The sequence below is a fragment of the Ictidomys tridecemlineatus genome, chromosome 2, assembly GCF_052094955.1.
Source record: "Ictidomys tridecemlineatus isolate mIctTri1 chromosome 2, mIctTri1.hap1, whole genome shotgun sequence".
In the NCBI taxonomy this organism is placed as follows: Eukaryota; Metazoa; Chordata; class Mammalia; order Rodentia; family Sciuridae; genus Ictidomys; species Ictidomys tridecemlineatus.
In genome coordinates this window covers 18037889-18065753 of record NC_135478.1, presented here as the reverse complement: position 1 = coordinate 18065753, position 27865 = coordinate 18037889, and the positions used below count along the sequence as shown (strand labels likewise).

General features: G+C 42.0%; 1 protein-coding gene across 4 annotated transcripts in view; it reads left to right on the top strand.

Annotated features, from left to right (window-relative positions):
* Lars2 (leucyl-tRNA synthetase 2, mitochondrial) overlaps nucleotides 1-27865 on the top strand; it is a 138349-nt gene that overhangs the window by 70454 nt on the left and 40030 nt on the right. For all 4 annotated transcript variants that reach the window (XM_005337898.5, XM_013364100.4, XM_040290066.2 and 1 more), the window contains 6 exons: nucleotides 4798-4905; nucleotides 6970-7129; nucleotides 16385-16489; nucleotides 19507-19622; nucleotides 22605-22888; nucleotides 25590-25688. In XM_005337898.5, the coding sequence (XP_005337955.2) occupies nucleotides 4798-4905; nucleotides 6970-7129; nucleotides 16385-16489; nucleotides 19507-19622; nucleotides 22605-22888; nucleotides 25590-25688 (872 nt within the window). The remainder of the gene's footprint in view (nucleotides 1-4797; nucleotides 4906-6969; nucleotides 7130-16384; nucleotides 16490-19506; nucleotides 19623-22604; nucleotides 22889-25589; nucleotides 25689-27865) is intronic.

Sequence of the window (27865 nt, the reverse complement as noted above, 5' to 3'; positions counted from 1 at the left end):
TTAGGCAACACAGCAGGCCTGGGAGAGGGCACCAGTGGCCTGTTCCAGTGGTCAGGTAATGGCAAGTACAGTGATGAGAGGTTTTCTGGTTTGTTCTTATTGGCCTCTCAGAGCTAGAGCTGTGTCATGCTTTGCTCCGTCATTCTCTGTTGAGCGCCCTGTCCTGACCCCAGGGCCTTCTGGGCCCAGCTACTTGGAGAACAGAGCGACTCATCCAGTGGCTGCTGCTCCCTCATCAGAAGCAAATAGTCATTAACAGACATACTCATAGCCACACTTTTTTTTTTTTTTCAAAATAAGTGTCATAGAAAGGGACAATTCTCCACGGTATCATTCTGTTCCACTCTATATTTTGCATACTATTTCAGGATGGCTGACTTTTAAGTATCAAAAAGGCTTAAAATACAGAATTATTCCTTTTTGGAGCTGTAATAAGCTGAGAACTTGGGTGAAGTGAACTCTAGCAGTTTTAAGAGCATTTTAACATGATCTTCACTGTTAAAAACGTGTACACAAGCACACACATAGGGGAAAAAAAAAGTCATCTCACTGGACAGATAGGTGGCTGTGTTGTTATGGCAGTTCAGCCTCTTGTCATCCACATTCTAAGAGTGTGGTGGTGACAGTCAGAACCTGTAGTCACCACGTCCTGGAAGTTAGTGGAATTTAAAAGGTTCTGTTGCTGAAAAGATGGGGTGACCAGAGTCAGTGGCAGAAAGAAAAGAAAGACTGGCAAGTTGGCCTGAGTTAATGCATGGGTGTGTGGATAAGAGAAGATGGACCAATTGGCTGCTCCCATGGCTTCCTGGGTCTCTTTATTTCTTCCTCTACCACAGAAGACACGTGGGGCTCACATTATGGCCCCTTATAATCATCCTCAGCAAGGGTGGTCCTTCTTTACAGCATCCCTGTTACATTGTTACGTGTGTTCAGTTCTCTTTATTGGAAGCTTGTGTGTGTGTGTGTGTGTGTGTGTGTGTGTAGGATTGAACCCAGGCCCCCAGGCATGCTAGACAAATGCTCTATCACTGAGCTATACCCCCTGCCTTGGAAGCACTTGGTCTGTCCCTCCCATTCACATAGCTCTGAGACATGCACTTGTTGGTGAGGAACTGGTTGGTCCCTCCTTTCCTCTTGCCCCTGCAGTCCCTGGATCCACACCTGGCTGGCAAGTCATATATTAGCTGCAAAATACGTTGCTCAGAACTGATTCTTTCCATGCTGGATAAACAGCACCTTTACTAGAATTGAAACTTTTAGCATATAACTCAATACAATAGTATAGTTGTTTGAATAACTGTTCTGTGTTGAGATGCCACAATAAGTGGATATTGCTAAAAAATGAATATCCTATTTTAGATAGAGGTTAAAGGAGAGCTGTCATAGGAAGGTATTTTTTATATTTACTTGTTGTGCCTTTTCTAAATTTAAACATTAGACATCATGCCAAATGCAGGTTTTTTGTTTTGTTTTGTTTTGTTTTGTTACTAGGTATTGAACCTAAGGGCCCTCAATGACTGAGTCACTTCCCCAGCCCTTTTTTTTGAGACAGGATCTCACTAAGTTGCCGAGACTGGCTTCAAATTTTCGATCCTCCTGCCTCAGCCTCCTGAGTCACTGGGATTATAGGTGTGGTGGCTGGCTTCCAAATGAATTTTTTATAACAAATAAATCCTCATGCATAATTTCATGCCAAAATCAAAGCAGGAGAGAAAGACTAGGTATGAGTGAAAGTTTATTCCTCTAGAATATATTCCCAAGGGGCTGGATGTTCCAACTCCTTATTGCCTTCACAATTGGTTTTCCTTACTTAGACCTGAAGCACACACAGTGTCTTTAAAGTGATTGGATGGAAATGATTCCAAAAGGAGAATAAAGAAATACTGGCAACAAGAGTATGTTTTAGAAAAAGACATACAAAGTATAATTCAAAAGGAATTGCTAATCAAATCATACTGATTCAGAAGTATGCAAGCTTTTTCAAAACATCCATTTTAGCTGCAAGTTGACATCAGACCTTCTCATTTCCATTGCGTCTCAAACTGTGTCAGCTCTCGGGGTTCTTGTTTCTCAGTTGTTCCCTTAGTAGCTAATACAGCTTCTTGTTTTAAAAAGATCTGTTCTTCTCTATTTTTACAGGACTCCTAAAAATTGTTCATTTTTTAAAACCACTTCTAGAATTCTTACCGTGGTCAGGTTGCATCTTGGTCAATTCCTCAGTTCATGTACTTCCTCTTTGGGGAAGTATGGATTTATCCCTAACTTTACTTTCCCTTCTTTGAAGAGAGAGCCAGAATAGCAATATTATATTCAATCCTCTTTTTATCCCCAGCTTTTTAGTTTTAGAGTTTCTCTTTCTTAGTTCTGATTATATTTTGTTACTCAGACTGTTTGACTGGATGTTGCTTCAGCCTGTCTCACTGGTTCATGTTCTTAAATGCTGGCTCATTCTCAGACTCAGTAAGCCAGTAGGATTTCTATAAGTTGGAGTTGGCCAGGATGGGGAGGAGGGACACTGCCAACTGTTTGCCAAGTGTGAAGACATGAATCCAGACCAGTACCACCTACCTCATTCAAGTGTGCACCTAGCAACCAGTAGCACCTGTCTTTTCAGATCATCCTAGTGAAAATGTCTACATAGTCTCTTTGCAAACCCAAAATACTTCTATATGTGTTAAATAAGAACCATGGGAAACTCCCCAGTGTTGCTTCAGATAAGTTTTTTTAAATGTTTTATTTGGTCTTTTTAGTCATATGTGACAGTAGAGTATGTTTTAACATATTGTACATACATGGAGTATAACTTCCTCTTCTTGTGGTTGTACATGATGTGGAGTTACACTGGTCATGTATTCATATATGAACACAGGAAAGTTATGTCCGATTCATTCTACTGTCTTTCCTATTTCCATCCCTCTCTCCCTTCCCTTCATTCCCCTTTGTCTAATCCAGTGAACTTCTACTCTTCCCTCCCTCCACCCTTATTTTGAGTTAACATCCATATATCAGAGAGAACATTCAGCCATTGGTTTGGGGGGATTGGCTTATTTCATTTAGCATGATAGTCTCCAGTTTCATCCACTTACTGGCAAATGCCATAATTTCATTCTTCTTTATGGCTGAGTAATATTTCATGTAATATTTTACATGTTCTTGCAGATAAGTTTTAAATATAGTAATTTCTATTCTATATTTAATTCTTAAAATAGTATTCCCACTTTTGCATCTGGAAGAAGTTGTCTTTTGTTTAATTTACATAAATAGAGACTCCTGAAAACTGAGTACAGTAGTCTCAGAATAATAAGAACATCTGGATTATTTGTCATGTTGGATCTGCTGCTTGTCGGTTGAGTTAGATGACTTCTTAGAACCCCATGGTTTTCATTGATTAAAAGAGGGAAGTTCAGTGAGGTAATGGTTTCCAGATTGTGCCCAAGCCCTGGGAATCAATGGGGGAAATTAAAGAGAGAGATGCTGCTTTTTTCAACTCTGACACATCGGGTTTCTCAGATTTTATTGAACAGGGATTTCGTAGCACTTTTTAAAAACGAGTCTATAAACCTGCTGTTTCCCCCAGGTATTTGGATTCTGTGAGCCAGTAGGATTTCTTTAAGTTGGGGTTGGCCAGGATGGGGAGGAGGGACATTGCTAACTGTTTGCCAAGTATAAGGACATGAAATGAGACTAGTACCAACCACTGTCTCTATAATTGCAACATCCAAAAAAATCATCATTAAACAAAACAAGCTCTTTAGGTTGAGCATTACAAATCCTCTGTAACTATCCGCATCATTCCTATTCTGGTGGAGCCCAGGCTAGGCCAGCCCTGGGATGAAGGAGAGCTAGTTGGGAGCCGGTGGGCAAGGTGCTACCTAAAGCCCTGTTTCATCAAAAAGCAACCATGAATAATGTGTTTATTAGGCAAGTGGGATAAAAAGAGCTTGCTGGGGGGTTCAAGATGTTGGTTTCATTTGGCCAATTCTGAAGATTTCTTTTGGTTTTAAAAAATATTCATAGGTTTGTTAGTTTTAAGCAGGCATCTTTCCAGAATTAGCATATGAAAACATTCATATTTCATTCTACTTGAATCTTTTGTGCTCATCCAGATCTGAATATTTTAAGCAAAGCACCTCCAATAGAAGTTTTCCAGCCTCAACAATTCAATCAAGAAGAAAAAACACAGTGAGGGTTTCTATAGAAGTGGTTCAATAATGCAGGGAAAGAGTAGGATGTCAGAACTGAACCCAGTCAACTCCAAATTTTCTTTTTTTTTTAATATTTATTTCTTAGCTTTAGGAATACACAATATCTTTATTTTATTTTTATGTGGTGCTGAGGATTGAACCCAGTGCCTCACACACATGCCAGACGAGTGCACTACTACTTGAGCCATATCCCCAGCCCCAACTACAAATTTTTTATGGCAGAGAAAGATAGAGCAGGAGATGGAGCCAATCTTGCAGATCCTGATCTTATTTTAGTTCCAGACCATGGGCGAGAGTACCCTAAACACATTTGTCAAAGAGATGAATTATGATCTTTCTTTGTTAATTTTCCTTTTGACATGAAACTCTGGCTTCCTCCAAATAGAGAAAATGGTCAAACCCATCTCAAGCAATTGAGTCAAGATGGGTACATCTTTTTCTCACCTTCGCTGGCCTCTTCCAACAGCAAGCAACCGAGAAGAAGCTAAATCCTGAACCTCCTCTATGACCTACCTTAAAAAACCCAGATCATTTGCTTTCTCTTAAACAAGTTCTGTGCTTTTATTTCTCTCTCCTCTTTTCATTCCCACAGGCCATGCAGGACGCGTTGGCAGACCTTCCAGAATGGTATGGGATAAAAGGCATGCAGGCCCACTGGATTGGGGACTGTGTGGGCTGCCATCTGGACTTTGCACTAAAGGTGATCAAACAATAGCAACTCCAGTAATTCATGCTCACAAATCTCCTTCTGCATTTTAGTGCTCATTGAGTAAACCAACTACTTGGAATTCTGAGCAGGACTGTCCAGTAGAAAGACACTGCAAGCCACATGCATAATTTTTAAATTTTCTAGTAACCACATTTTTCAAAAGCACAAAGAAACAGGTCACATTAATTTTTATAACATTGTATTTAACCCATTTTACCCCAAATACTAACATTTCAAGATGGGATTGGAAGAAATTTATTAAAGAAATATTTTAAATTCATATTTTAGTGCAGTCTTCAGAACCCACCATATTCTCTGCATACAGTGCATATTTGCCACATTTTAAGCCATTGCTGCCACACTGGACAGGATACATAGTCTTTTGGAGTCCACGAGCCCCCTGAAATTATGCGCATTAAACAAAATGAGCTCTTTAGGTTGAGTATCAACCTAAAGAGCATTTCCCTGAGCAGTGGGTCTGTTGCACTCGTATTCTCAGAGGGGTTCATGTTACAAAGCAGGTTGAGAAGCAGGGGAATGACTAATCGGAACTTCCTTCCTAACCTAGACAGATCTCAAGCTGCTCAGGGTTATGTTCAAAACAGGCAGCCTATGGAAACATTGCTGAGAGGTCACAACTTGGTCTCTATCAAAACCTTTGGGAGGAAGAAGCAGCAGCCAAGAGACAAAGTTGACACAGCTTTCTAGACACTTCTACACTGACAACCATATCTTTTTTGTTGGTGGGGGGTGGTACTGAGGATGGAACCCAGGCCCTTGCTCATGCCAGGTAAGCGCTTTACCACTGAACTATGTCCCCAGTCACTGATAACATACGTGCTATCTGCTGAGTACCTGCTGCTTACTGCTGAACTCATAGTTCTCTATTCAGTCCCCTCACAAAAATGATCCAGCTCACTTCAAACACATACAGGGGAGGGAGCACAGGAGGCTTCCTGTAAGAAACGACAGCTTTGGAAACCTTTCAGTAGCAAATCCTGAGCTGAGTTTTTCCTTTTACTGCTTTCCCAAGAAAATAGCAATAGTTCTCGAATTCAGTCCAGCATGACTTTTGCTTAGACTTGCAGAACCTTCTCTTTTGGGTTCCTGTGCATTAGCCTGGGTCTGGCTCCCAGGTCAAGGGTCTTTGCTTCTCAATCAAGATGAAGGACGTGGATCTCAGAGCCCCTTGGCTGCTGTAGCATGGGCTGTTTTCTGCACACCTTCCCTTGTCCAACATTTAATTATGCAGATGATTCTATCTCCATTCTGGACCCACCTGAAAATAGGATGGGACACTCTAGAGAGGAAACATTCTCAGACCTACAGGGCAGGCCATTGTGGCTGTGTTTCTGCCTCCGTAGGTGACCCCCATTGGTCCTCGAGCCATATTTTGGACCATCTTTAGTTCATCACTAATCCCCATCAATACATGAAGTACCACCTGTCCTCTGTGTCCTCCATAGTCTGTACATAATGGACACTCAATTTGTGCCTAAAAATGCCACTTTGAAAGGCATTTTAACCAGCTAGGGATATTCAGCTCTGTACACAGATCAGGCTTTTCTTTCTCTCTTCAAAGCAGTAATAACCTCAGTTAAAACCTCAGTAATAACCTGTTTTTCTGGTTTGAAAAATAAAGATGCCTTTATTTATTTATTTTTAATATTCCCTGAAGTCCTTAAGGAAAATAAAGCTCCATTCCCAGGACAGAAACAATATAACACTGACAGTGATGTTTTTTATTTGTTGCACAAAGGAGCCAAGAAAACTAGGAAAGTACCTTTCTGAGCATGCCCAGATCGCCTTCAATTTGGGATCCCCAACATGCCTGGTACGGGGAATGGAGGTGGGAGCTCTGACAGAGGTGCTGCAGTTCTCCTCCCTCTCTTCTCAGCCCCTGCCAGGCACCATCTCATTCCCCCACATGCCTGGCCCTGTGGTCAGAAGCTGTCACCACTGTTTACAAATGAGGGAAGGGCCAGGGGATGTGACTGAGGAGCCACATAGCCCTGAGGAAGGGAGGAGAAATTAAGACCTATTTCATCTTGCCAGGTTGATGGACAAGACACAGGAGAAAAGCTGACTGCGTACACGGCCACCCCTGAGGCCATTTATGGCACTTCCCACGTGGCCATCTCTCCTAGCCACAGACTCTTAAACGGCCACAGCTCTTTGAAGGAAGCCCTTCAGAAGGCTCTCATCCCTGGAGAAGGTGAGTTGGTGCCCCTAAGCAGAGGTGCTTGCTGCCTTTCAGCTGGACCCCCCTTCACAGGTCAAGGTCTTCTCACATGTGGCGCCTCGTGCTCTTTGTTCTTCACCTTGGCCTTACTTCTTTTTTTTTTTTTTTTTAAATATTCTATTAGTTGTTGATGAACCTTTATTTATTTATATGTGGTGCTGAGAATCAAACCCAGTGCCTCACACATGCTAGGCAAGTGCTCTACCACTGAGCCACAACCTCATCCCCTTGGCCTTACTTCTTAATTTTTTATTTTAAAACAGGAGGACAAAGAACTCTGGAAACATTTGAGTCGTTTACCCCTGGTTTTGCTGTGGGTTACTAGTTTGTCTGCGCCTGGAGCTTGTAACTGAAAGCTCAGCTCTTTCTCTTTCAGTATAATCTCTATTTAAACCTCTTTTCTAATTGGAGTAAAATCTTCTCCTTAATTTATAATTCCACCTGCAAATAAAACTATACCAAAAGGGACTAGAGGGAAGCCAGTGAGAGTGAGAGAGAACTTTTCCAACAGCTTAGCTTTATTATTTTAAAGAATTCAAGTGGTCTTCTGCACAGATGAACAGTCCTGCTCAGGACAGGTGTCTAACAGATCTGCTTGTGAGTGGGTCGGGCTGACCTGGAGTTGGCGTGTCACCTTATTCATTAATGAAGATTTCAGGAGTGTTTACGCTTCAGTCAAGATTCTGTGGTTTCGAGCAACAGAATCCATCTGTGACTTGTCCATAGGAAAGAAGGGAAATAGTGGAAAGCTGTGGGAAATTTTTGTCTAGAGGAACAGCTAAAGAGCTGATCTAAAAGACTTGGACCAGGCAGCCACTGCAGGGGACAGAGGATAACAACAGGAGCTAATAAACTGTTCCTCAAGTGCTTCTGCCAGAATCTCTTCTGATTCCACTGCCAGTGTTTGGAGCACTTGGTGCAAGATTCCTAATGCAGGAGCCAGACAGGAGGCCATGCACCTGTAAGGTAGCTATTCAGGAGGCTGAGGCAGGAGGATCACTGGAGCCCAGGAGCTTGAGACCAGCCTAGGCAACATAGAGGGAAGGAGAGGGGAGTAGAGGAGAGGAGAAGATTTCTATTAGAGGGAAAGGTGTCTAATTGGTGTAGTGGGCTGCCTGGCTTTTTCTTTGGCCAATGCAAGGGTGGGCACCTTCCTTGATTGAACCAGTGAGGGAGAGTAGCTCTCTAAAGACAAAGTCAGGATGCTCTTCCAAGAGGAAGGAAACGTGAGGATATGGAGTGAAAGGAAGTCTTTTCTCAATGAGAAGTAGGTCTTTGGAGTAATTTAAATATTTCTACCGAAACTTCATCCCTATTCTCTTTCATAGAATATAAACTTCAGCCCAGAGTATCTAATCTGAGTGATTGGAGGTTGAATAATAAGTATGATTTGACTAAGAATACTGTTTTGATAGAGATGTAAACTTGACATTTTTTAAATAAACAGAAGGAAATGTTTCCTAGTATCAGGTTGGAGAGACAGTGTCACCATAGATGACCTCTGCTTCAGACTTCTGATTGCTTACTGAGAACATTAAAGCCAGCATTCAAATCAGTGAGTGCTTCCTAAGAGCCTGCTGTGAGCCCACCCCTTAGAGGAGCCCCTCTCAGTTCTAACGGAGAGTGTTTCTGGGGGACAGCAGAGAAGATAGCCGAATGGATGCCATAGTCTTTCATGACACAGGTGGCTTGCTGCAGCTGGTCCCACCTCTTTTTCCCTCCTCTATGTGGAAGGAGAGAAGACTTTTGAGTTAAAACTTCAGTATATGCTTATAAGCTCACTATAGCTCGCTCTCTCTCAGGTTTATTTTCTCTACTTACTGAAAAGAAAAATTGGATTCTTTTCAACTGTTTAGTTTAAATGGAAAACTCATAGATAGTTTCTACCCTCCTAAGCAATTCGAGCTTCCTTGAGGGCTATGATGGTTGAATAATATCCAGAATTGAAAAACAAAACTATAAATGTCTAGTCCTTACATTTTTTCTTATGGTTCATTTGGGGATGCAAATTAAAATGAGGTAATTTTAATAGGAGATTAATGGGCTAATAAATTATAGAAGATGGAGTTCCTGAGATGAAAGACATTATAAATTAAAAACATTTCCATATGTAAAAACATTGAGGAATCACTTTAATATATGCACAGAACAGTGTTTTCATGACCACTTGGGCATTGGCACATCTGACTGGCCTGGCTGTTCCATTTTGGTAAATTTAGTGCCAAGTGTAGTGTCTCATTTGGCATGGCTCATAAGCTGATTTTTCCCTATTTTTAATTGTCTCTGAAATCATTCCAAATAGAACATTATACTTGGCACTAAATCTTTCCAGTTCTAATTTTCAGAGTGGAAATATTCTTTTTGCAGATGTCAATTTATTCAGAGTCTCTAGATTAATTTGTACAGCAAGACCCTGGATTTTGTCATGTGACTCTCTAGTCACCTAAAGCCAGTGTGGAGCATCTAATATAATGTAGTTTTCCCAAAAGGTAAATTAAATGACCCTAGGAATAAGGACTTAGCCTCCTCTGGCCTTTAGGATTACTTTTTAATCATGAATGTTGTATCACTGCAGTCACTTAGTATTACTGGTTGGCTTGTTTTTTCCTTGAATGTCAGGTTTTAAGGGTGATTAGTGTTAAAGCAGTGACCACTGAGGGACATAGCAGCACACAGTTGTTTTGAACTTATCACCGCAGGAGTTTAAATTCTCAAATATCAGTTCCTGCTGTTGTTGGATGGGTTTCTACATATTATCTCTTGGTTTGCACCAAGATGAACAAATATGGGTCCCAGATCAATCCTTATGACCTAAGGAGGGTCACATAACATAACATGTGAGTTTAGCGTTCTCACAGAGCAAGTGATGGGGCCCTCAGGCATGGTGGTCTTGGAGGGTCTTTGGGAAGAGAAGGAGCCCTGAGGGGCTGTGAGGAAGAGGGTGACACTCGTGGACATGGTGATGCTAAAGTGGCAGGGTGGAAGCAGGCAGACCAGCTTATCCCATTAGTGATGGGAAGTCAGAAGGGAAAGGAGGGACCAGCTCTGAGAAGTGTTTGGAAGGCAGCAAGGGTGGAGCATCCTGGGAAATTCCCTGATTGCCGGCCTGGCTGATGGGTTGTCAAATGTTGACTAAATGTATAGTTTTCTGCTTAGCAAATTTGGCACAGATTCCTTTAAGAGAGGAATTACATACCCTGTTTCCCTAGAGTTCTTAGAATTTAGTTTATTTCTACAGTCACTGACATTGCCTCCTTCTTGGTGGACCACCTCTGACTTGAGTCTTAAGATGTCAACTCTGACTGTGTAGTCACCAGAAAAAACATCAATAAGGAATTGTCATCAGAGCTCTAGAAGCTGTTCTGTCTTCTCCAGTAATCATTTCTGTCCAGACCCTGGGGCTCTGGGAGTCACACATTTCAGCTCTGACTCACAGACTGTCTACATGGTGCTTTTTGTTTTGTTTTGTTTTCCTCCAAAGGGTAAATGAGGTCTCCCTAAAGGGTAACTCAGAACCATGCTGTTATCAACATATTGGAGAGCAAGAACCTCCCTAGGAAGCCCCTAGAACATTAAATAATTCATTGTTCACTATCATTTGCCCTGTCTCCATAATCTCAGCCTGGGGGGTGGCACAAAGGGATGAGAAACAGATCCATATTCTCAGGGCAATAGTTTTGTTTGGGTTTTTGTTGTTGTTGTTGTTGTTGTTTTAGTTGTCAATGGACCTGTATTTCATTTATTGATATGTGATGCTAAGGATCGAACCCAGTGCCTCTCACATGCTAGGCAAGCGTTCTACCGCTGAGTCACAACTCCAGCCCCAGTGGTTTGGTTTTTATCCACTTTTTCTGGCATATTCTTTCAGCACATGTTAATAGATGTTCTATAGAGGGGAAGTTTCTGTGCTCCAGAAATCTGGAATAAACCAAAATATTCAGGTCTCTTTGCTCCTGACTTGAAACCTTTGCTATGCTGTTATGCACTGTGAATGTCCAAGGGAGGAGGTCTTCTGTGACACTTGTCACCTTCACTGAGCCACAGAGCCCCATTGCCACAGAGCATCCCTGAGAAGTGGTTGCATGAACACTGCTCTGGTGAACACCAGATGAAAATCATGTGTCTGTTTTCTCCCAAGGGCAGGAGAAACCTGCCTTCTTCACAGAGGGCACCCTGAGAGCAGAGGGCACCTCTGGGCCTGGAATGTTTCCTTTGTGATTTCTAAAACATTCAACTGTTTTCTCACTGCTCTGTGAGATGGTTCTTTGGGTTCCTCCATGACTCTCTTAAATTCCTGGCTCATGTTACCAGCACAAGATTTAGGAGAAATGTGGAGAACACAAGACCTAGTCAGGAATTTCAGATTTTAGTTTCTTTTATACGAAATAAATTTTGACAGGTACAGAATGCAAGTTGATATTGTACATTCAGTGCAAACCTATTTAAATATTTAGGTTTAAAGACCAATTTTTCCCCTAATTGAAAAACTAGCATAACTAAACTTTAATATGGAATGGAAAAATCCAACCCTTTAATGCAATTCTCTACGTTTTTTAGCATATTAAAAATTTCCTGGGCTGGGGATGTGGCTCAAGCGTTAGCGTGCTCTCCTGGCATGCTCAAGGCTCTGAGTTCAATCCTCAGCACCACATAAAAATAAAATAAAGATGTTGTGTCCACCGGAAACTAAAAAATAAAGTAAAATAAAATTTCCCTTATAACAAGCTTATTTAAATAAAATTAACAAACATGCAAGTCATCCACTCGCTATTCAGTTGATATAATTCAGTAGTTTTTAGAATAGGCACAGAGTTGTGCAACCATCACCACAATCAATTTTAGAACAGTTTCATCATCCTCAGAAGAAATCCCATATCCTTTTAGCAGTCACACACCCTCATTCCTTCCTAATCTCAGCCCTAGGCTTTCTGTCTCCATTTATTTGCCTATTTGGGACATTTCATGTAAGTGGAATCATATGACATTTCTCCTTTATGTCTGACTTCTTTTCATTTATCATAATGTTTTTAGGGTTCTTCCATGTGTAGAATGTGCTTTATTCTTTCTTTCTTTATTGGTTGGCGGGTGTTCACTGGGGATTTTAACCCAGGGGGTGCTTTAGCACTGAGCCACATCCCCAGCCATTTTTTTTTTTTTTTGAGACAGGGTATCACTAAGTTGCTTAGGGCCTCGCTAAGTTACTGAGGCTGGTCTCAAATTTGCAATCCTCCTGCATCAGCCTCCCCAATTGCTGGGATTACAGGCATGTGCCACCACACCAGGCTCATTCTTTTTCTTATTTCCAATATGGATACTGCAGCATATGGCTATACCTCATTTTATTTAATCACCCATTAATTGATGGACATTTGGGTTATTTCCACTTTTTTATTATTATGAATAATACTTCTGTGAACAGTCATACAGATTTTTGTGTGGGCACGTATTTTTATTTCCTTGAGTATATACCTGGGAGTGGAATTGCGGGGTCATTTAGGAACTATTTGAGGAACTCCAAGACTGTTTCCAAAGCAGCTTCAGACACCAGCTGTGTGTGAGCATTCCAGTTCCCCCATACCCTTGCCAACATTTGCTGTCATCTGTGTTTTTGATTATGATCATCCTAGTAGGTGTCAAATGCTGTCTCATTGTGGTTTGGGTTTGCATTTCCTTGATGGCTAGTATCATCAGGAATCTTTTCATTTATTAATTGGCCATTTATATGTCCTCTTTAAAGAAATGTCTTTTCAGATTTGACACCTTTCAATAATTCTTTACATATTCTAGACATAGTCCCTTATCAGATATGTAACTTTCAAAAATGTTCTCCAGTAATAGAGTTGTCATTTCATTTTCTTGATGGTGCCCTTGGAAGCACAAAAGTTTAATGAAATCCAATTTATATATTTTTTTCTCTTATTGATTTTTTTGCTTTGGATTTTAAAGCTAAAAATGATTTTACACATATGCTTTCTTTGAAGAATTGTAGTTTTACTTACTTACTTTATTTATTTGTTTGTTTATTATTTATTTATTTTTGGTGGTGCTGGAGATTGAAGCCAGGGCCTTGTTGTGCCTGCGAGGCGAGCACGCTACCAACTCAGCTATATCCCCAGCCTGATGAATTGTAATTTTTGATCTTACATTAGGTCTTTAATCCCAATGGCATGAGGTTGGGGTCCGGCTTAATGCTTTTGTGTGTAGTCATCTTACTTTTTATATTCCCACACATATCTTAGAAATCAGACTGCTTCCCCCTCTTTATTTTCTGGTCTTCACTTAGTATTCTATCAGAAACTGTTTCTTTGGTTTTATGTAGGCTTCACAATTATTTTTTAATCCATATATAATACCTGTTAATCCATGTAACATAATATTCTAAATCTTCCCTATTAAACCTTTGACTTTTTTTAATGTTTGGGACTATCATGAAGATAGCTATTGTGATCATTTGTGTCCTCATAGCTCTTTGCTTTTGTAGAATTTTCCTTAAGAATGGGATTTTTTGTTATTATCCAAAGTTATAAACATTTGTCTAGTTCTCTTCACATGCATGTACTGGTTTCTAAAAGGCTTTATCAGTTTGTAATGTTGAATCTAGAGAAATAGGAACTTCAACTTTACAGATGGGTGCTACCCTTTTAAAAGTTTTTGCTCATTTCTCAGATATAAAATGACAATATTTCAAATTACTTTAATTTTCATCTCTTTTTTAGAAAAATAGTGTTTTTTAAATCCAAGTGATATAAACTGAGCAAGCACAGTGGTGCGTGCCTATAATTTCATTGACTCAGGAGACTAAGGCAGGAAAATGGCAAGTTTGAGACCAGCCTCAACAACTTAGGAAGACCCTGTCTTAAAAAGGGTTGGAGAAATAACTCAGTGTAAAGCACCCCAGGCTTCAAACCCCAGGAACCCCCACCCCCCAAAATTCCAAGTACTATGTATATAAATTATAACCATAGCAATAATAGTCAACTCCTCATGAGTTGACTCCTCAGCCACTTCTAATGATTTTAGGTGTATGTTACTCAGGATGTAAGTTTAGTGACTACGACATAGTCCTGGAGAAACAGGAGTTTCTTTCTTGCTCACATGAAGCTGGAGTGAGTTTGACAAGTCCACTGGGTGAGGTGATCAGCCCAGAGCTCTTTCTATCATCTTCTCTGCCCTTCAAGGGTTTTCCAAGCTGCTCTACACCTCCTTGTTCCAGGAAGTAAGCAGGGACCTAACTTGAGGAAAAGAAGGACATGCCCCTTTCCTTTGACGGCATGACCCAGAAGTTACTTCTGCACATACCCAAATGGCCACAGCTCATTGCAAAAGAGGTGGACCACTGCAGCCATTGCTGTGCAGCCTCAAGTCCAACTGTATATTCTATTGCTGACCCAGAAGAGGAGGCAGATACAGGTAGACTGTGTCCCACACTCTTCCCTGCATCGGTCTCCATATCTGAATAACACACTTCTCCTGCTGTATATCTCTGCACCAATTCTAGGTGTTACTTAGGTACTTTTACTCTTACCCCCCAGCTTCCTAATAACATTTTATCATAATGGCACAAGTTGCCAATATACATCTCATCTTTGAGAAGGGATGACAGGTAATCAGAAATAGGAGTCTCCACTTTGAGAAATGAGTCAGTACTGACCAGCAGGTGCCTCACCCCCATCTCATCTTTACCATCACTACTGGGACCTCCTCTTCGGAACCGGTTTAGGTCACATGTCACTATGTCCACTATACCCCATGCTTCCTGACATGCAAAGTGAAAGAATTAAAAGTGGTCTTGATGCCTACAGAATCTATCTTTACCTCTTTCAAATATAAATCCTTATTCCTGGACTGGTGGGGTGTTTTTGTTTGTTTGTTTGTTTTGCGGGGAGGGTGCGGTGGGATACTGGGGATTAAAGCCAGAAACTATCACTGAGCTACATCCCCAGTCGTTTTTATTTTTCATTTTGAGCATGGTCTGGGTAAAGTTGCCAAGGCTAGTCTCAATCTTGCAATCCTCCTGCCTCAGCCTCCCAACTCACTGGGATTGCACCTAGTTTTTGGCTTACTTTAGTTTGGAGGTTTATATCTTTGAATTACATGAAGTCTTAAAAGTGAAAGTCGCAGTATCCATCAATTATAACTGCTGCTAATTGGTTATGTTGTTAAATAAACTCAGCTGAATCCATCCATTATTTGTTTACCATTTCTCATTTCTTCTTCCTTTGGGACTTTATTCAGGTCTTTATGCTTCTAAACCTACACATCGTCAGTAAAGACGTAAGCTTATATGGCTTGTCTCCCTGTTGTGGGAGTTGTAATAAGCTTCATTTAAAATGATACAAGGTTTGAATAAATCTAAATTAAGTGTTCTATTAGACTACATAAATCATTCACAACTGAGCCAACTATATTATGATTGCATTTTCCTTCTTTCTGTTTTTCCTGATATTCATAATGTCCCTTTTTTTTTCCCCCATTTGCTTTGTGGTTTTTGAATTTCTGGCCGAGTCTTCCTGACACCACTTAAACTCCTCTCAATACAGTTTTCTATGTAATACAACCTTCCGTATAACTTATTGATTCCCTTGTCTTCCTGAAGATGTGTCCCAGGGCTCTGTGTCCTGCTTAGACCTAACCTGGTCCCTCTCCAGGCCACTACCATACTTCTGTCCTTCTAAGCCCTTCCCTCTGTCTTCATGCTATGAACGTCTCTGTTTCTTGGGTCCTTTGTCTGCTCTTTTTCTTCATCCTCCGTGTCTTCTAAGAAAAGAGTACTGGCAAGGACCTATTTTGCCTTAGCATTTCTGGAAGCCTCTCCCCCTTTCTTCTCAGCCATTCTCTCTACCTTATTCATGACCATCTTCATGGGTTATCGTCTGGGGTTTTAGGTGTCTCCTGCTTTCATTAGAGATAGATTTTGTGTTTATTCTGTACGTTGGAGGTAGTTTTTCAGAGGGAAAAGACAGGAGTGAGAACATCTTTACTCCACCATCTGGAAACCAGATGCTGTCGCTGCTTTCCTTAGGAGCAGGAGGAACATTTCTCATGAGCCTGTTTAATCTTTTGGTTTTCCACTCATGTGAAGTATCTATGAATACTCTTCAAAGGACACGTTCTTTAACAATTAGTACCAAGCACAGAAGAGCTCTTGCTTGCTTCTCTCACATGCCTCCTCTGAGATTCAGGTGGTTGGTGTCACAGTTGACTAGCGCACAGTGTTCTCATTTTCAGATTGCCTCACGACCGTCACAGCTGTCAACATGCTCACCCAGCAGGAGGTCCCTGTCGTGATTGCGGCCCGAGCTAACTTTGAAGGCTCTCTGGATTCAAAAATAGGTAAGCAGCTATTAAAATGTCATCATAATAATATATTTCACAGGTTTAAGATCAAGGTACTTGCCTATTGCTGTTACTTGAAAGAGCTGTCAAGTCCAAGACTCTTCATAAAATGAGTACTTTTTCTTTTTTTCCTGCTTTTTTTTTGGCAGTGCTAGAACTGAAGCCAGGGCCTCTTGCATGCTAGGCATATACATGTATATGTGTGCTCAACCATGAGCTACATCCCCAGCCCCTTACTTTTTCATTTAATCATTCCTTATTTAAGAAACTATATTTTAAAAACATAAGTATATCACAACTGGCCAGTTGCTATTGAAATAATAAAAAATGTCTGGCCCATGGATCAAGAGTTAGTTGGTGAGACTTAGGCATATGATGCAAGGAACAATACAACTCAGATGGAAATCCAATTCAAAACTGGTAGAATCATCAGCAGGTGATGAGATGGGGCTTCCGAGCACACATGATCAACGTGGGCTTGGCTTTTGGTGAAGGCTTTGTGGAGGAGGTGAACTTGAGCTATTCAAGAAAGAATTGTGAAACAGCAGCAAAATTGGAGGCATATTTAGAACTGTAAATTGGATGTCCTTGGCAGCCTTACTCATTCGTGAGTGTTCTAAACTATCACCATGTAACAGGAAGTCTGGGAATGAGCAAAGGACAGGAATCTAAAGACAGCTCTGTCCAAAATCATCTTTCTTTAGGGCAGGCTGCGCATCTCTCTTCCACAGTAGATTCCAGCCAGTCTCCAAAATGCCAAAACCTTCAGAGACAGTTATTTCCCTCTGTTTTCCTAGCAGAAGAAATAGTGTTTCTTATTAAAATCACATTTCCCCCCTATAATGCCCAGGTGGGTTTTTGATGAAGTGGTTTGAAGGGATATCAAAGCAGAAAAGCAATACTAAGCCATCCGGGTCATCCTCTTCTGACCACTTGAGCCTAGAAAGTGTGCGTTGGTCAAGGAAATACCTCCATTACCTGAAGCATTTTATAATCTAAAAATTCATAATATGACCAGCCAGGACAAATATTAAAGGAAGCTCTTGTGAATATGACTATTTGGCATTTTCTTGTTTGTTTGTTGGGTATTTTGAGTTAGATCACTTGATACAATGTGGGGAGCTCTAAAGAAAAAAAAATAGATTTTTTTTTTTTGGTGTGCATGGAAAATTGTTTTTCCTTTTGTCCTGATTTCCCACAGTTACATAATTATCATTTTCTAAATTATTGCTTCTTGCCCTCTAAGAAAGACAGAAGCAAAAATAAATAAGAGATAAGTGATATTTTTGCCATCTCACCTGCACTGTTGCAAGCAATTCACATTCTTCTGAGTTTCATAGAATCAACACCGGGTCCCAGATCATTCTTTATATGGCCAAATAAGTTTTGTGGTCACAGTGTCTCCTTTCTTTTTTTTTTTTTTTCTTTTTTTTTATTATTAGTTGTTCAAAACATTACAAAGCTTTTGACATATCGTATTTCATACATTTGATTCAAGTGGATTATGAACTCCCATTTTTACCCCGTATACAGATTGCAGAATCACATCGGTTACACATCCACGTTTTTACATACTGTCATACTAGTGTCTGTTGTATTCTGCTCCCCTTCCTATCCCCTTCCTATCCCCCACAGTGTCTCTGTCTCCTTTCGAATATCAATCCTTCTAACTCCTACTCGTACACATTAGAATGTAGTAAATGACTTGTTTCCTTCCTTGACCATGAATACTTTAATTTATTTATACTGGGGGTTGAACCCAGAGGTTGTCTGCCAGTGAGCTACATCCCCAGCCCTTTTTTTGTTTTGAAACTGGATATTGCTAAGTTGCCAAGGCTGGTTTCAAATTTTCAATCCTCCTGCCTCACCCTCCAAGGTAGCTGGAATGACAGAAATACACCACCACATCGGGCCCATGAACACTTTTTGATAATATTTATTGCTTACCATTTATTTTAGCCCTTCAGGTCACCCAACATTATTCACTTTCTTAGGTGCTTTCTGTCATAATCCCATCTGGAACAACACAGAATTTTCCATCCTATCACAGAGCCTTCTATGATTCCAAGGAGAATCATGAAAAAAAATCATTCCTTCCAACTTGTCTCCCAATCATTAAATCACCCTTCTAGGACAATGTTCTGTAGAAGATGTTCCAAGATCTTACTCAGCCTTCTGCTCATTACCCTCACTTTTCAACATAAAATATTGAATCCACAAATATGGCAGCAGTTTCAACAGATAGCTCTATAGCAGGGGTTCTCAACCAGGGGCTCTGCCATCAGGAGACCTTTGGTACTTTGGTAGACTGTCCCAACTACCAGTGCTACTAGTAAGAGCCAGGGAAGCTGCTCATCATCCCAGAATGGACAGAACAGCCCCCACATCAGAGAGTCCATAATGCCAGCAGTACAGAGGTTGAGCAAATCTATGCCTGCACAATCAATAACTGGGAAAACCTGTTCAGCAAAGCAGCAGGCCTTGGCCCCTCTGCTGAGTGAATTCTTTATGCTCAACTTGTTTCCTCAAGGATGTATGTGGGTGAAAAAAATGCATTCAGAATATACTATTGCCTTCAGGAGCAAAACACAGCTTTCAGCTTCCTGAGTGAATTTTTGTGGGGTTCTAGGAAATGCTGAAGAAGTCAGCTGTACTTACCAACAAAAAACTCAGTATCCTTTGTCACTGAGGGAATTTGAAGAAAAGGTTTCCCTAAATGCTCATGTCATGTTTCATTGACCAAAAATAATAATAATAATAATGTATATTTTAAGATGTACATTATTTTTTAAAAAGAAACTAAGCCAAGGAAAATAAAACCAACATGGTAAACTGATCGTATTAGGGTATTAGAGTGTGTTCCATTCTCCCAGTGAATCTGATGCAATTTTACGACTTCTAAATTAAATGAGATCGTCTCCTTTAAGAAGCTAAATCCAGGTGTTGAAGCCATCAATTATTTTGTGATTTGGGTGCTTGCAAAAAAGGTGTTCTGTTTCTCCCCCTCTGAATAGGAATTCCCAGCACCAGCTTGGAGGACACCAGCTTAGCCCAAGCCCTAGGCCTGGCCTACTCTGCAGTCATTGAAACTTTGCCAGATGGCACAGAGAGACTGAGCAACTCTGCTGAGGTTGGTGCCCCATGGCATGTACCTGTGGACCTTCTTCTAAAATCCTGACCTTGATATGAGTTCCGTGAGACATTTTTTCTTCAGATGCAAATTATAATCTGCCCTTTCAATTATCCTTGCAACTAACTAACAGTCTTACACCCTTATTTCTCTATGAAAACAAAACACTTATTCTTCATCAAGATGTAGAAGTTTATAAGCTCTGAATCCAACCCAACCCTAGAATAGTGTGCCATCATGGGAATCTAGTTCTTGAAAGAGGTGACTAAACTTGATTCTTCTTCCTGAAGAACATTTCTATTGTCTCCAGGTTATTAACTTTGTTTCCAGCCAAAGTTTAACTCATTTATAAAAATGAACAGAGAAAAGTTGAGAATCACAGTCATTTGGTCAAGGTTATCTCTTGCCAATGTTAGACAGCAGCACTTGAAGATGGTACATCTGGCAGGATTTGAGTCCAGCCTTTGTGCCAAATCAAACCAGAAAATGATGGAAGAAGTAGGGTGAGGGATGGGGGAGTAGGAAATGGCTTAGAACAGCACTATTATGGTTTGGATATGAGGAGTCCCCTGAAAGCTCCTATGTTAATACAGGAAATTCAGAGGTGAAATGATTAGGTTATGGGAGCAGTAACCAAATCGATCCATCCTAATTTAAGTGGGTTGACTAGGTAGTAACTTCAGACAGGTGGGACGTGGCTAGAAGAGGTAGGTCACTGGTAGTGTACCCTGGAAAGGTTCATCTTGTCCTCAGCCCCTTCCTCTCCCTCTCTCTACTTCCTGGCTGCTGTGAATGAAGCAGCACTCACCATGAGCTGGGTCTCTGGAGCCATGAGCCCAAATGAACTTTCCCTCCTCTATTAATTATTTTGGTCATAGCATGAAAAGCTGCTTAACACAAATAGTGAGTCTCAGCATCACCTGCTGGCCTTGTTAAAATGCAGGTTGCCTGGTCCCACCCATCCAGGAACTTGCATTTCCAGGCATTCTGCAGGTGCTGCTGCTGCTGGTGGTCCAGGGACTATATTTTTAAAATTACCAGCTTGGAACTTTGTTACTCAATGTCTGGTCCCTGGCCCAGTATCATTGGCATTACTTGTTAGAAATGTGGATACTGGGACCCCACCCTAGTCAAGTAAGACCTTTGTGTGATTTTTATGCACACTAAAGTTACAAGTACTGACTTAGAGCACTCTGCATTAAACTAGACTGCACACTAGAGACACCTGAAATACTTAGGTCTAAAATACTTAGGTCCCACCCCAGAGATTCTGATGTAATGACTATTGATGATGAGGGTGTGAATTGGACATCAAGAGTGTTCAGAGATCCCCAAGTGATTCTTCTGTGAGGCAGAATCTGGGAACTACTGGCCTAACAGTGATTCCACATCTGGTCATGTCTCTGAATCACTGGGGAGGTGCTTACTGGCCCCACCCAGGGTGATCCTGATCCAATTAGACCTAAAGATTCAGCTTTTACAGGTTTGGGACCATTGTCTATCGGATGTTTTATTTCTCTATAAATAAGAGAATTGTGACCAGGTTTTTCTTTTTCCTTTATAAGGAGTGACAGCATTTTCTGACCTCATATTTGTATCTTCACTTCATAAATTGCATCTCCAGACATGACTCACACTCTAAGATCGTGAACCTTTATTTAGACCTTATTGAGCAGGCCCCCAGGAGGTGGAACAGAGCCAGCTAAGGAGTTGTAAGAGACCTGGGTTAACGCTCTACGTTAGCGCACGAGAGAGGATATCCATGGCCAAAATGGGGCTTCACTGCCCAGAGAAATATCCACTCCTTAATATAGACTCTGAGTGTTAGTTATACTCCTTGGCTTCTTTCACATAGCTTCAGATGGCCTGTTGAATCCTCTCCTGGCTCTAGGCTAAATAGCTGGGATAGAGGAATTTCTCCAATGAATAGAAAGAGAATGGATGGTCAAAAGCCATTTCCTCCTCGACCTTCTGGATCATAAAGATAGTGGTGTGTGGAGAGATAGACGTTCAAGAAAGCTTTTAAAAGTGTATCATAACTATGTGGTAACAGGAGGATGGAGCTTAGTTAGGGACTGTCCCCAGGCACAGGTACTTTAGACAATACATCAGACTGCTAAAGAAAAGCACTGCTCTTGGTCAACATGGCTGTATTTTCTTACTCTGTGTCTCATGACTATGAGCTCCTTGAGAACATAGACAGACTATTTATCTTTGTGCCAAGGCCTAGCATAAGCCCAACACATAGTAGGTACACATTATGCCTTCACTGAACCAATTCCAGGGCAACAGTCTGGTTGTTCACAAATCCCACTGGCTCATTTTGTAAAATTAATTTGGCTCTCTGAAAAGGACCAGTAAAAAGAGAATTTCTCTTTTGTACTATTCCTGTTCAGCCCTGCTCTCTGTGAAATGGGAGCATTTAAATATTAAAGGTGTGGTCTGTGTCTTTAAGGCATGGTATGGATTGTCTTTATAATTCCTTCTCTGGATATCTTTTCCTCTAACAGGGGATGGGTCATTAAAAATACATATCATGCAATTCTTCACTGGCAGCAAAATGCTGATATTTGATTATCCCTATAGGTATCACAGGGTTCTAGAATAAGGAGAGCCACAGAACCAGGGCTAACTTACCAACTGGATATAGACAAGATACATAGTGCCCATGCCCATAGTACTTTTAGAAGGTTTTTAAGTTCTTTTAAAATTTAAAGAGAAAAAAAATGAACTTTTTAGTGTCAAAAATTATACTTGTCTTTATATCAAAACAGTCATAAAATATAATTTTTGATATTATCTTAAGGAGGAAGGGACCCACAAGGCAAAAGCACTTGGAGCTCAAGAGAGTCCAAATGCGACCCTGCATAGAACCGATCCCTTGGGAGAGCCACACGTAAACACAGCAGTATGGGGTGGCAGTGTGGGGGTGGTACCTTGTCTTACGCAGAGAAGATCAGCCATTTCTCCTTTGCCTCTCAGTTCACAGGTATGACCCGGCAGGATGCCTTCCTAGCCCTGACTCAGAAAGCCCGAGGGAAGAGAGTGGGTGGAGATGTGACAAGTGACAAACTGAAAGACTGGCTGATCTCACGGCAGCGGTACTGGGGCACGCCAATCCCCATTGTCCACTGTGCAGCCTGTGGCCCAGTGCCTGTGCCCCTGGAGGACTTGCCCGTGACCTTGCCCAACATCACATCTTTCACCGGCAAAGGAGGCTCCCCACTGGCTGCAGCTTCGGAGTGGGTGAACTGCTCCTGCCCACGGTAAGGAGCCACTTCCTGCAGCGACAACTGAGCCTGTGACCCCAGCACCCTGCAAATGCCTCAGACCCCCTTCCTCTCTCCTGGTGCTAACTCAGCTCTCTTTTCCCATGACTTCCACTGCCTGGAAGGACCCTTGGGACCCTTGAGAGAAGGGTCTGGAATCTGGCTCAGTCACTGTGACGGGTGCCTTCCCCTCTCCTCTGAGTTTTTTTTGTTGTTGTTTTGGGGGGGTTACTGGGGACTGAACTCAGAGGCGCTCGACCACTGAGCCACATCCCCAGTCCTATTTTGCATTTTATTTAGAGACAGGGTCTCACTGAGTTGCTTAGTGCCTTACTTTTGCTGGGGCTGGCTTAGAACTCATGATCCTCCTGCCTCAGCCTCCTGAGCTGCTGGGATTACAGGCATGCACCACCACACCCGGCTCCTCTGAGCCTCTGGAAGCAGCCATGACATTTCAGATCTTTTCTAGAAACATCTGATCCAGGGAGTGGAAAAGCACAAGTTTTCATCACATTTATAAAAAGACCACTGTCTTCCATTTCATATTCCTGAGAGCTTGCTAGAGACGAGAAGATGTGTTCTCTCGTGTCTGTGGTTTCCTTTCAGTGCTGTGACAGTGGAGATCTTATCAGCAGTGGTAGAGCAGGGGCGAAGCCACCAGTGTTCTCTAAGGCCCTGAAGCAGCTCTGATTTCCCCTCTCCATTTCTGGAAGTGGATTGTTGTTCTGTCAGTTCACTGGGATATCTCAGTGTGATTTTGATGGTGCCGAATCAGCCGATTAAACAAATAAGTCACAGACATCAAGCTCCAGTATTTTCCTCTTCCTTCTGTGGAGAAACCATTTTTCTTTGCTCCTAGATTGTGATGGGGAGGTTTTAAAATAGTTTAGTCTTCTGCCAGAGGAGTGCTGAGTTCCTGGTGGCAATCAGGTGGCCACATGGTGCAGGTGAAAGGCTCAGGCTGAGGAATTAGTCAGTAATGGATTCAAGTCCTGGCTCTGTGTCTGAACTTGCTGTTTGGCCTCAGGAAAGTCACCTGACTTGCCACAGCTTCAGTTCCCTCCTCAGGAATTAGAGTAACCTCCTCCAAGGGCCATTCTGAGGACCAGAATGAACACAGGTGAGGCTACACAGAGGCACCTAGCGGGCGTTTTGTAGGTGAAGCCTGACAGTTGTCCTCTGGGGCTTCACCCAGGTGGTTCTGAAATTTGAAATGGAGCTGGTAGGGAGGAACATAAGAAGCCACAGGCCACCTTAGGGTAGAAATGTAGACTCCAAGCCAGGTGCGCGTCACATATCTGTAATCCCAGCGGCTCAGGAGGCTGAGGAAGGAAGGTTGTGAGTTCAGAGCCAGCCTCAGAAAGTTAGTGAGGCCCTAAGCAACTTAGTGAGACCCTTTCTCAAAAATAAAATGTAAAAAGAGCTGGGGGGGACTGGAATTGTGGCCCAGTGGTAGAATGTTTGCCTGGAGTGTGTGAGGCCCTGGGTTCAATCCTCAGCACCACATATAAATAAATAAAAGCTCCATTGACAACTAAAAAAAAGAAAAAGAAAAGGGCTGGGTTTTGGTTCAGTGGTTAAGCACCCCAGGGTTCAATCTGGTACCAAAAACAAATATGGACTCCAGAAGGAAAATAGCACACCCTCTTTGTTGATAAGCAGTGACCATGGGCTTCCCTGCCAGAGCCCTCAAGTCCCCTCTTGTGCTTGGCTTGACCAACAGCACCTCCTCTCAGTTTCCTAGAGGGAGTGGCTTCTGGAACCTGGCTCTCTTTTTAGTCCCACAGTCTTGGAACCTTAAATTAAGTAGTGTAGCATATGGTCCTCGTAGGCCTTGGTGCTCCCCAGGCCCCTCCATTCCTAGGACAGGGGCTGCGAACCCTTCACACTCCAAGGATCTCACTTCGTTCTCTGTCTCCAACGCCAGGGCTCTCTTCAGCTTACAGTAAGGAACCCACAGTAGGCAGTGGTATCCTTACAAATGTGTAGCAGCCAGCTCACTGCCAGGGGCTTCTGATTTAAGGTGTTTGCCAATTTCTGTGATATCATACTCCCACCAGAGCTAATTTCAAGTGACCAACTCAAAGTCACTTGTCACGGAGCTGAGAAGATATGCTGGTAATTGATTCCCACAAGCTGGTACCACTGGGCTCCAGCCAGCACTGCCCTTGGGCTTTCCAAGGTAATATATCTCCTCAGATTATCCAGGTGGATTTCTGCTTCTTTCACCCTGGAGCAGAAATAGAAAAAAAAATCTCAAGTTTATTTTTCAGCACATCTCACTTCTTTTGGTTTTCAATTTCTCTTCGTGCATTGATTTGCTTCAGAACCATCATAAAGTAAGTGGTGGCTGAAGGCAGTCTTGACATGCCTGAAATAGAAGGTAATGCACAAAAGAGACAATCCCATCTTGTCCTTTCAAGTGATGAGATTTTATACTGGGTTAAATTCAAGAGGAGTGAAGAATAAGGCTTTTAATTGTGGAAGATTGAAATTTTTATTCTATAAATTCCTTCAAAACATCATGTACTGTACAATCCAAAAAGAGAACCTTCTCTGAATTGTCTTTTTTATGATGTAGCATTATTCTTATGACATTTTATATTCATACTCATTGTCATGACTTTCTCAAATGCTAGTAGAAGACTGCATTAAAATTTAAAAAGAAATCAACCGATGAACTTCATTTATTTCTTAGATGCCAGGGGGCAGCCAAAAGAGAGACAGACACCATGGATACCTTTGTTGACTCTGCTTGGTACTACTTCCGATACACAGACCCTCAGAATGCTCACAGGTAATGCCCCTGCTCTGGTCAACCTGGGTCCTCTAGTAAGAAATGGTCCTCCAAGATGAGGTTAGCTGCGTGAGAGGTTTGCTGGGGGAGATGCCTGTGCAGGCCAGAAGGGAGAGGAGCAGGGTAAGCAAGGAGAGCCCTTAGCTGCCATGCGGGTGACAGGTGCCAAGGAGGAGCAGAAGGAGAGATAAGGGGAAGACCACAGTGCAGCCTTGAGAGCATCAAAGCTGCTGGGAAGTTCATCTCGGAGTCCCAGGCAGGCAGAAGTGGTTTTGCCCTAGTGCCTCCCTCTTGCCCTTGGGAGCAGCTGGGAGAGCAAGGGTGGGCATGAACACCAGAGTGACTGAAGGTTCTGCAGCCAATGCTGTTGGTCAGCTGTGCTCCTAAAAGCAGGCTCTCTTGGACTGGGAGATGCTGCTCAGCGGTTGAGCACTTGCTTGGCATGTATGAGGCCCTGAGTTCCATTGCTAGTATCAAAACTCAAACAGTCTCTCTTAGAGTGTGTTGAACTATTAAATAAGATTTTACACAGCCAAGTAAATCCCAAATACAAGACAAATAAAAGTCCAAAAACGAAAGGTAGCGCTCTCATAATGCTTGCCTTGCAGGACACTGCATTTCTATGATGGTAAGAGTGCTGTGCTATGTATTTAACTAGAAATAATGATGTGACTATATAGGGAGGGTGGGGTGAGGAGTGTGAAAGAGCTAGGCAACATCTCCTGTTATCACATATAGTCACTAGATAATTCCCCAAGTTGGCAAATCAGTGAAAAGTATAAACATGGTTTTTTTAAAAAATAAATGCCAGAAGAAACAGCTAAGAATTAAAAGCAGCTAAGGGACATACCTGGGTGGGGACATTGGGACTGGACACCACTGTTCTTCTTGATTAACCTTTCAATACTATATGATTCTTCAGTTATATTTATGTTTCTTTGCCAAAAGAAAGGGAGGGAGGGAGGGAGGGAAGAAGGAAGGAAGAAAAGAAAAAAGCGAAAATAAAAAAAAAATATGAAGGGAAAGAGCATTTGGTAACTAGGCAAAAAAAAAAAAAGAATGTGAGCTGAACTATTCCAGAGCTCAGGAAAAAACGCAAATACTCTGCTTAAAAGGACCTTGCCAGATTGCTCTGGTCCATGGTAGAAATATTCTGGAACCCTAAGCTCTACATATAAAAATGCCCCCTTATTGGTTGTAAAATACTATATTTCTGGAGAGATGGATGCTCCTGTCCTCCCCCACCATCATCCTGACCTGCAGAATTATGATTCTGTCATTTGAGTTCATTTCAGAAATGAGTAGGATCCAAAGTCAATAATCCCCCGCGAAGGTAGAAAGGTCACAGTGACTCCTGAGGCTGTGAGTCACCAGGGTGGCCCCATCTAACCCACAGAAGGGCTCCTCTTCTAGGCCTTCCCCCTGGAAGGCATCTCATTTGGTAACATCTGGCTCAGAATGCAAGGAGGCAGGCTCTTCCTCTTCCCACCTTTACAGATGGCAGAGACTAAATTATAAGAGGGATCCTAGACTGGTACCTGGCCTTCATCCTGGGCCTTCAGAGCCCCTCTTTGGTGAAGAGCGCAGTGGACCTCATTTCCCCCCCTGCTGTTGCTTTCTGCAGCCTCTGGCTTGAGCTCCCACTGGGATGGCTTCCTGGGTGGATCATAAATCCTCTCTACAGCTATTTTTGTCATTTCACACCTTAATTCTTCCCAAACTAGTTTTTGAACTAAATACCATCCTTCGCTTTCCCTTCTTTCCCCTCACCTGGATCAGCAGTTGGATTTCTGTAGGGAATCATTTTTCACAAAGGAAAAAATTATGTATTATTTTTTTTTAATTTACCAAATGCTGGCACAGTATCGGGAGGTGAGAGACTAACCTACACTAAGATGCAAACGTGCACTGGTTGGCCAGACTTCCACCTGCCTGAGCTGGAGCTACCACCTCCCTGCAGAGAAAGTACCTAGAGATGAGGGGAGAGAATTCACAAATATTTGAAACCATGGCGCACACATCTTCAAAAGGCAAAGGGCCACTTGATTGGCTGACCTCAAGAGAGGGGCCAGTGCCTCTCTTTCCCAAGGATCCCTGCAGAACAGAGGGAAATGGAATTTCTCGTCTCCCCATGTACACCAGGGCCAAGAGTCTGAGGAAGCCTGTCTTTCAGTGTC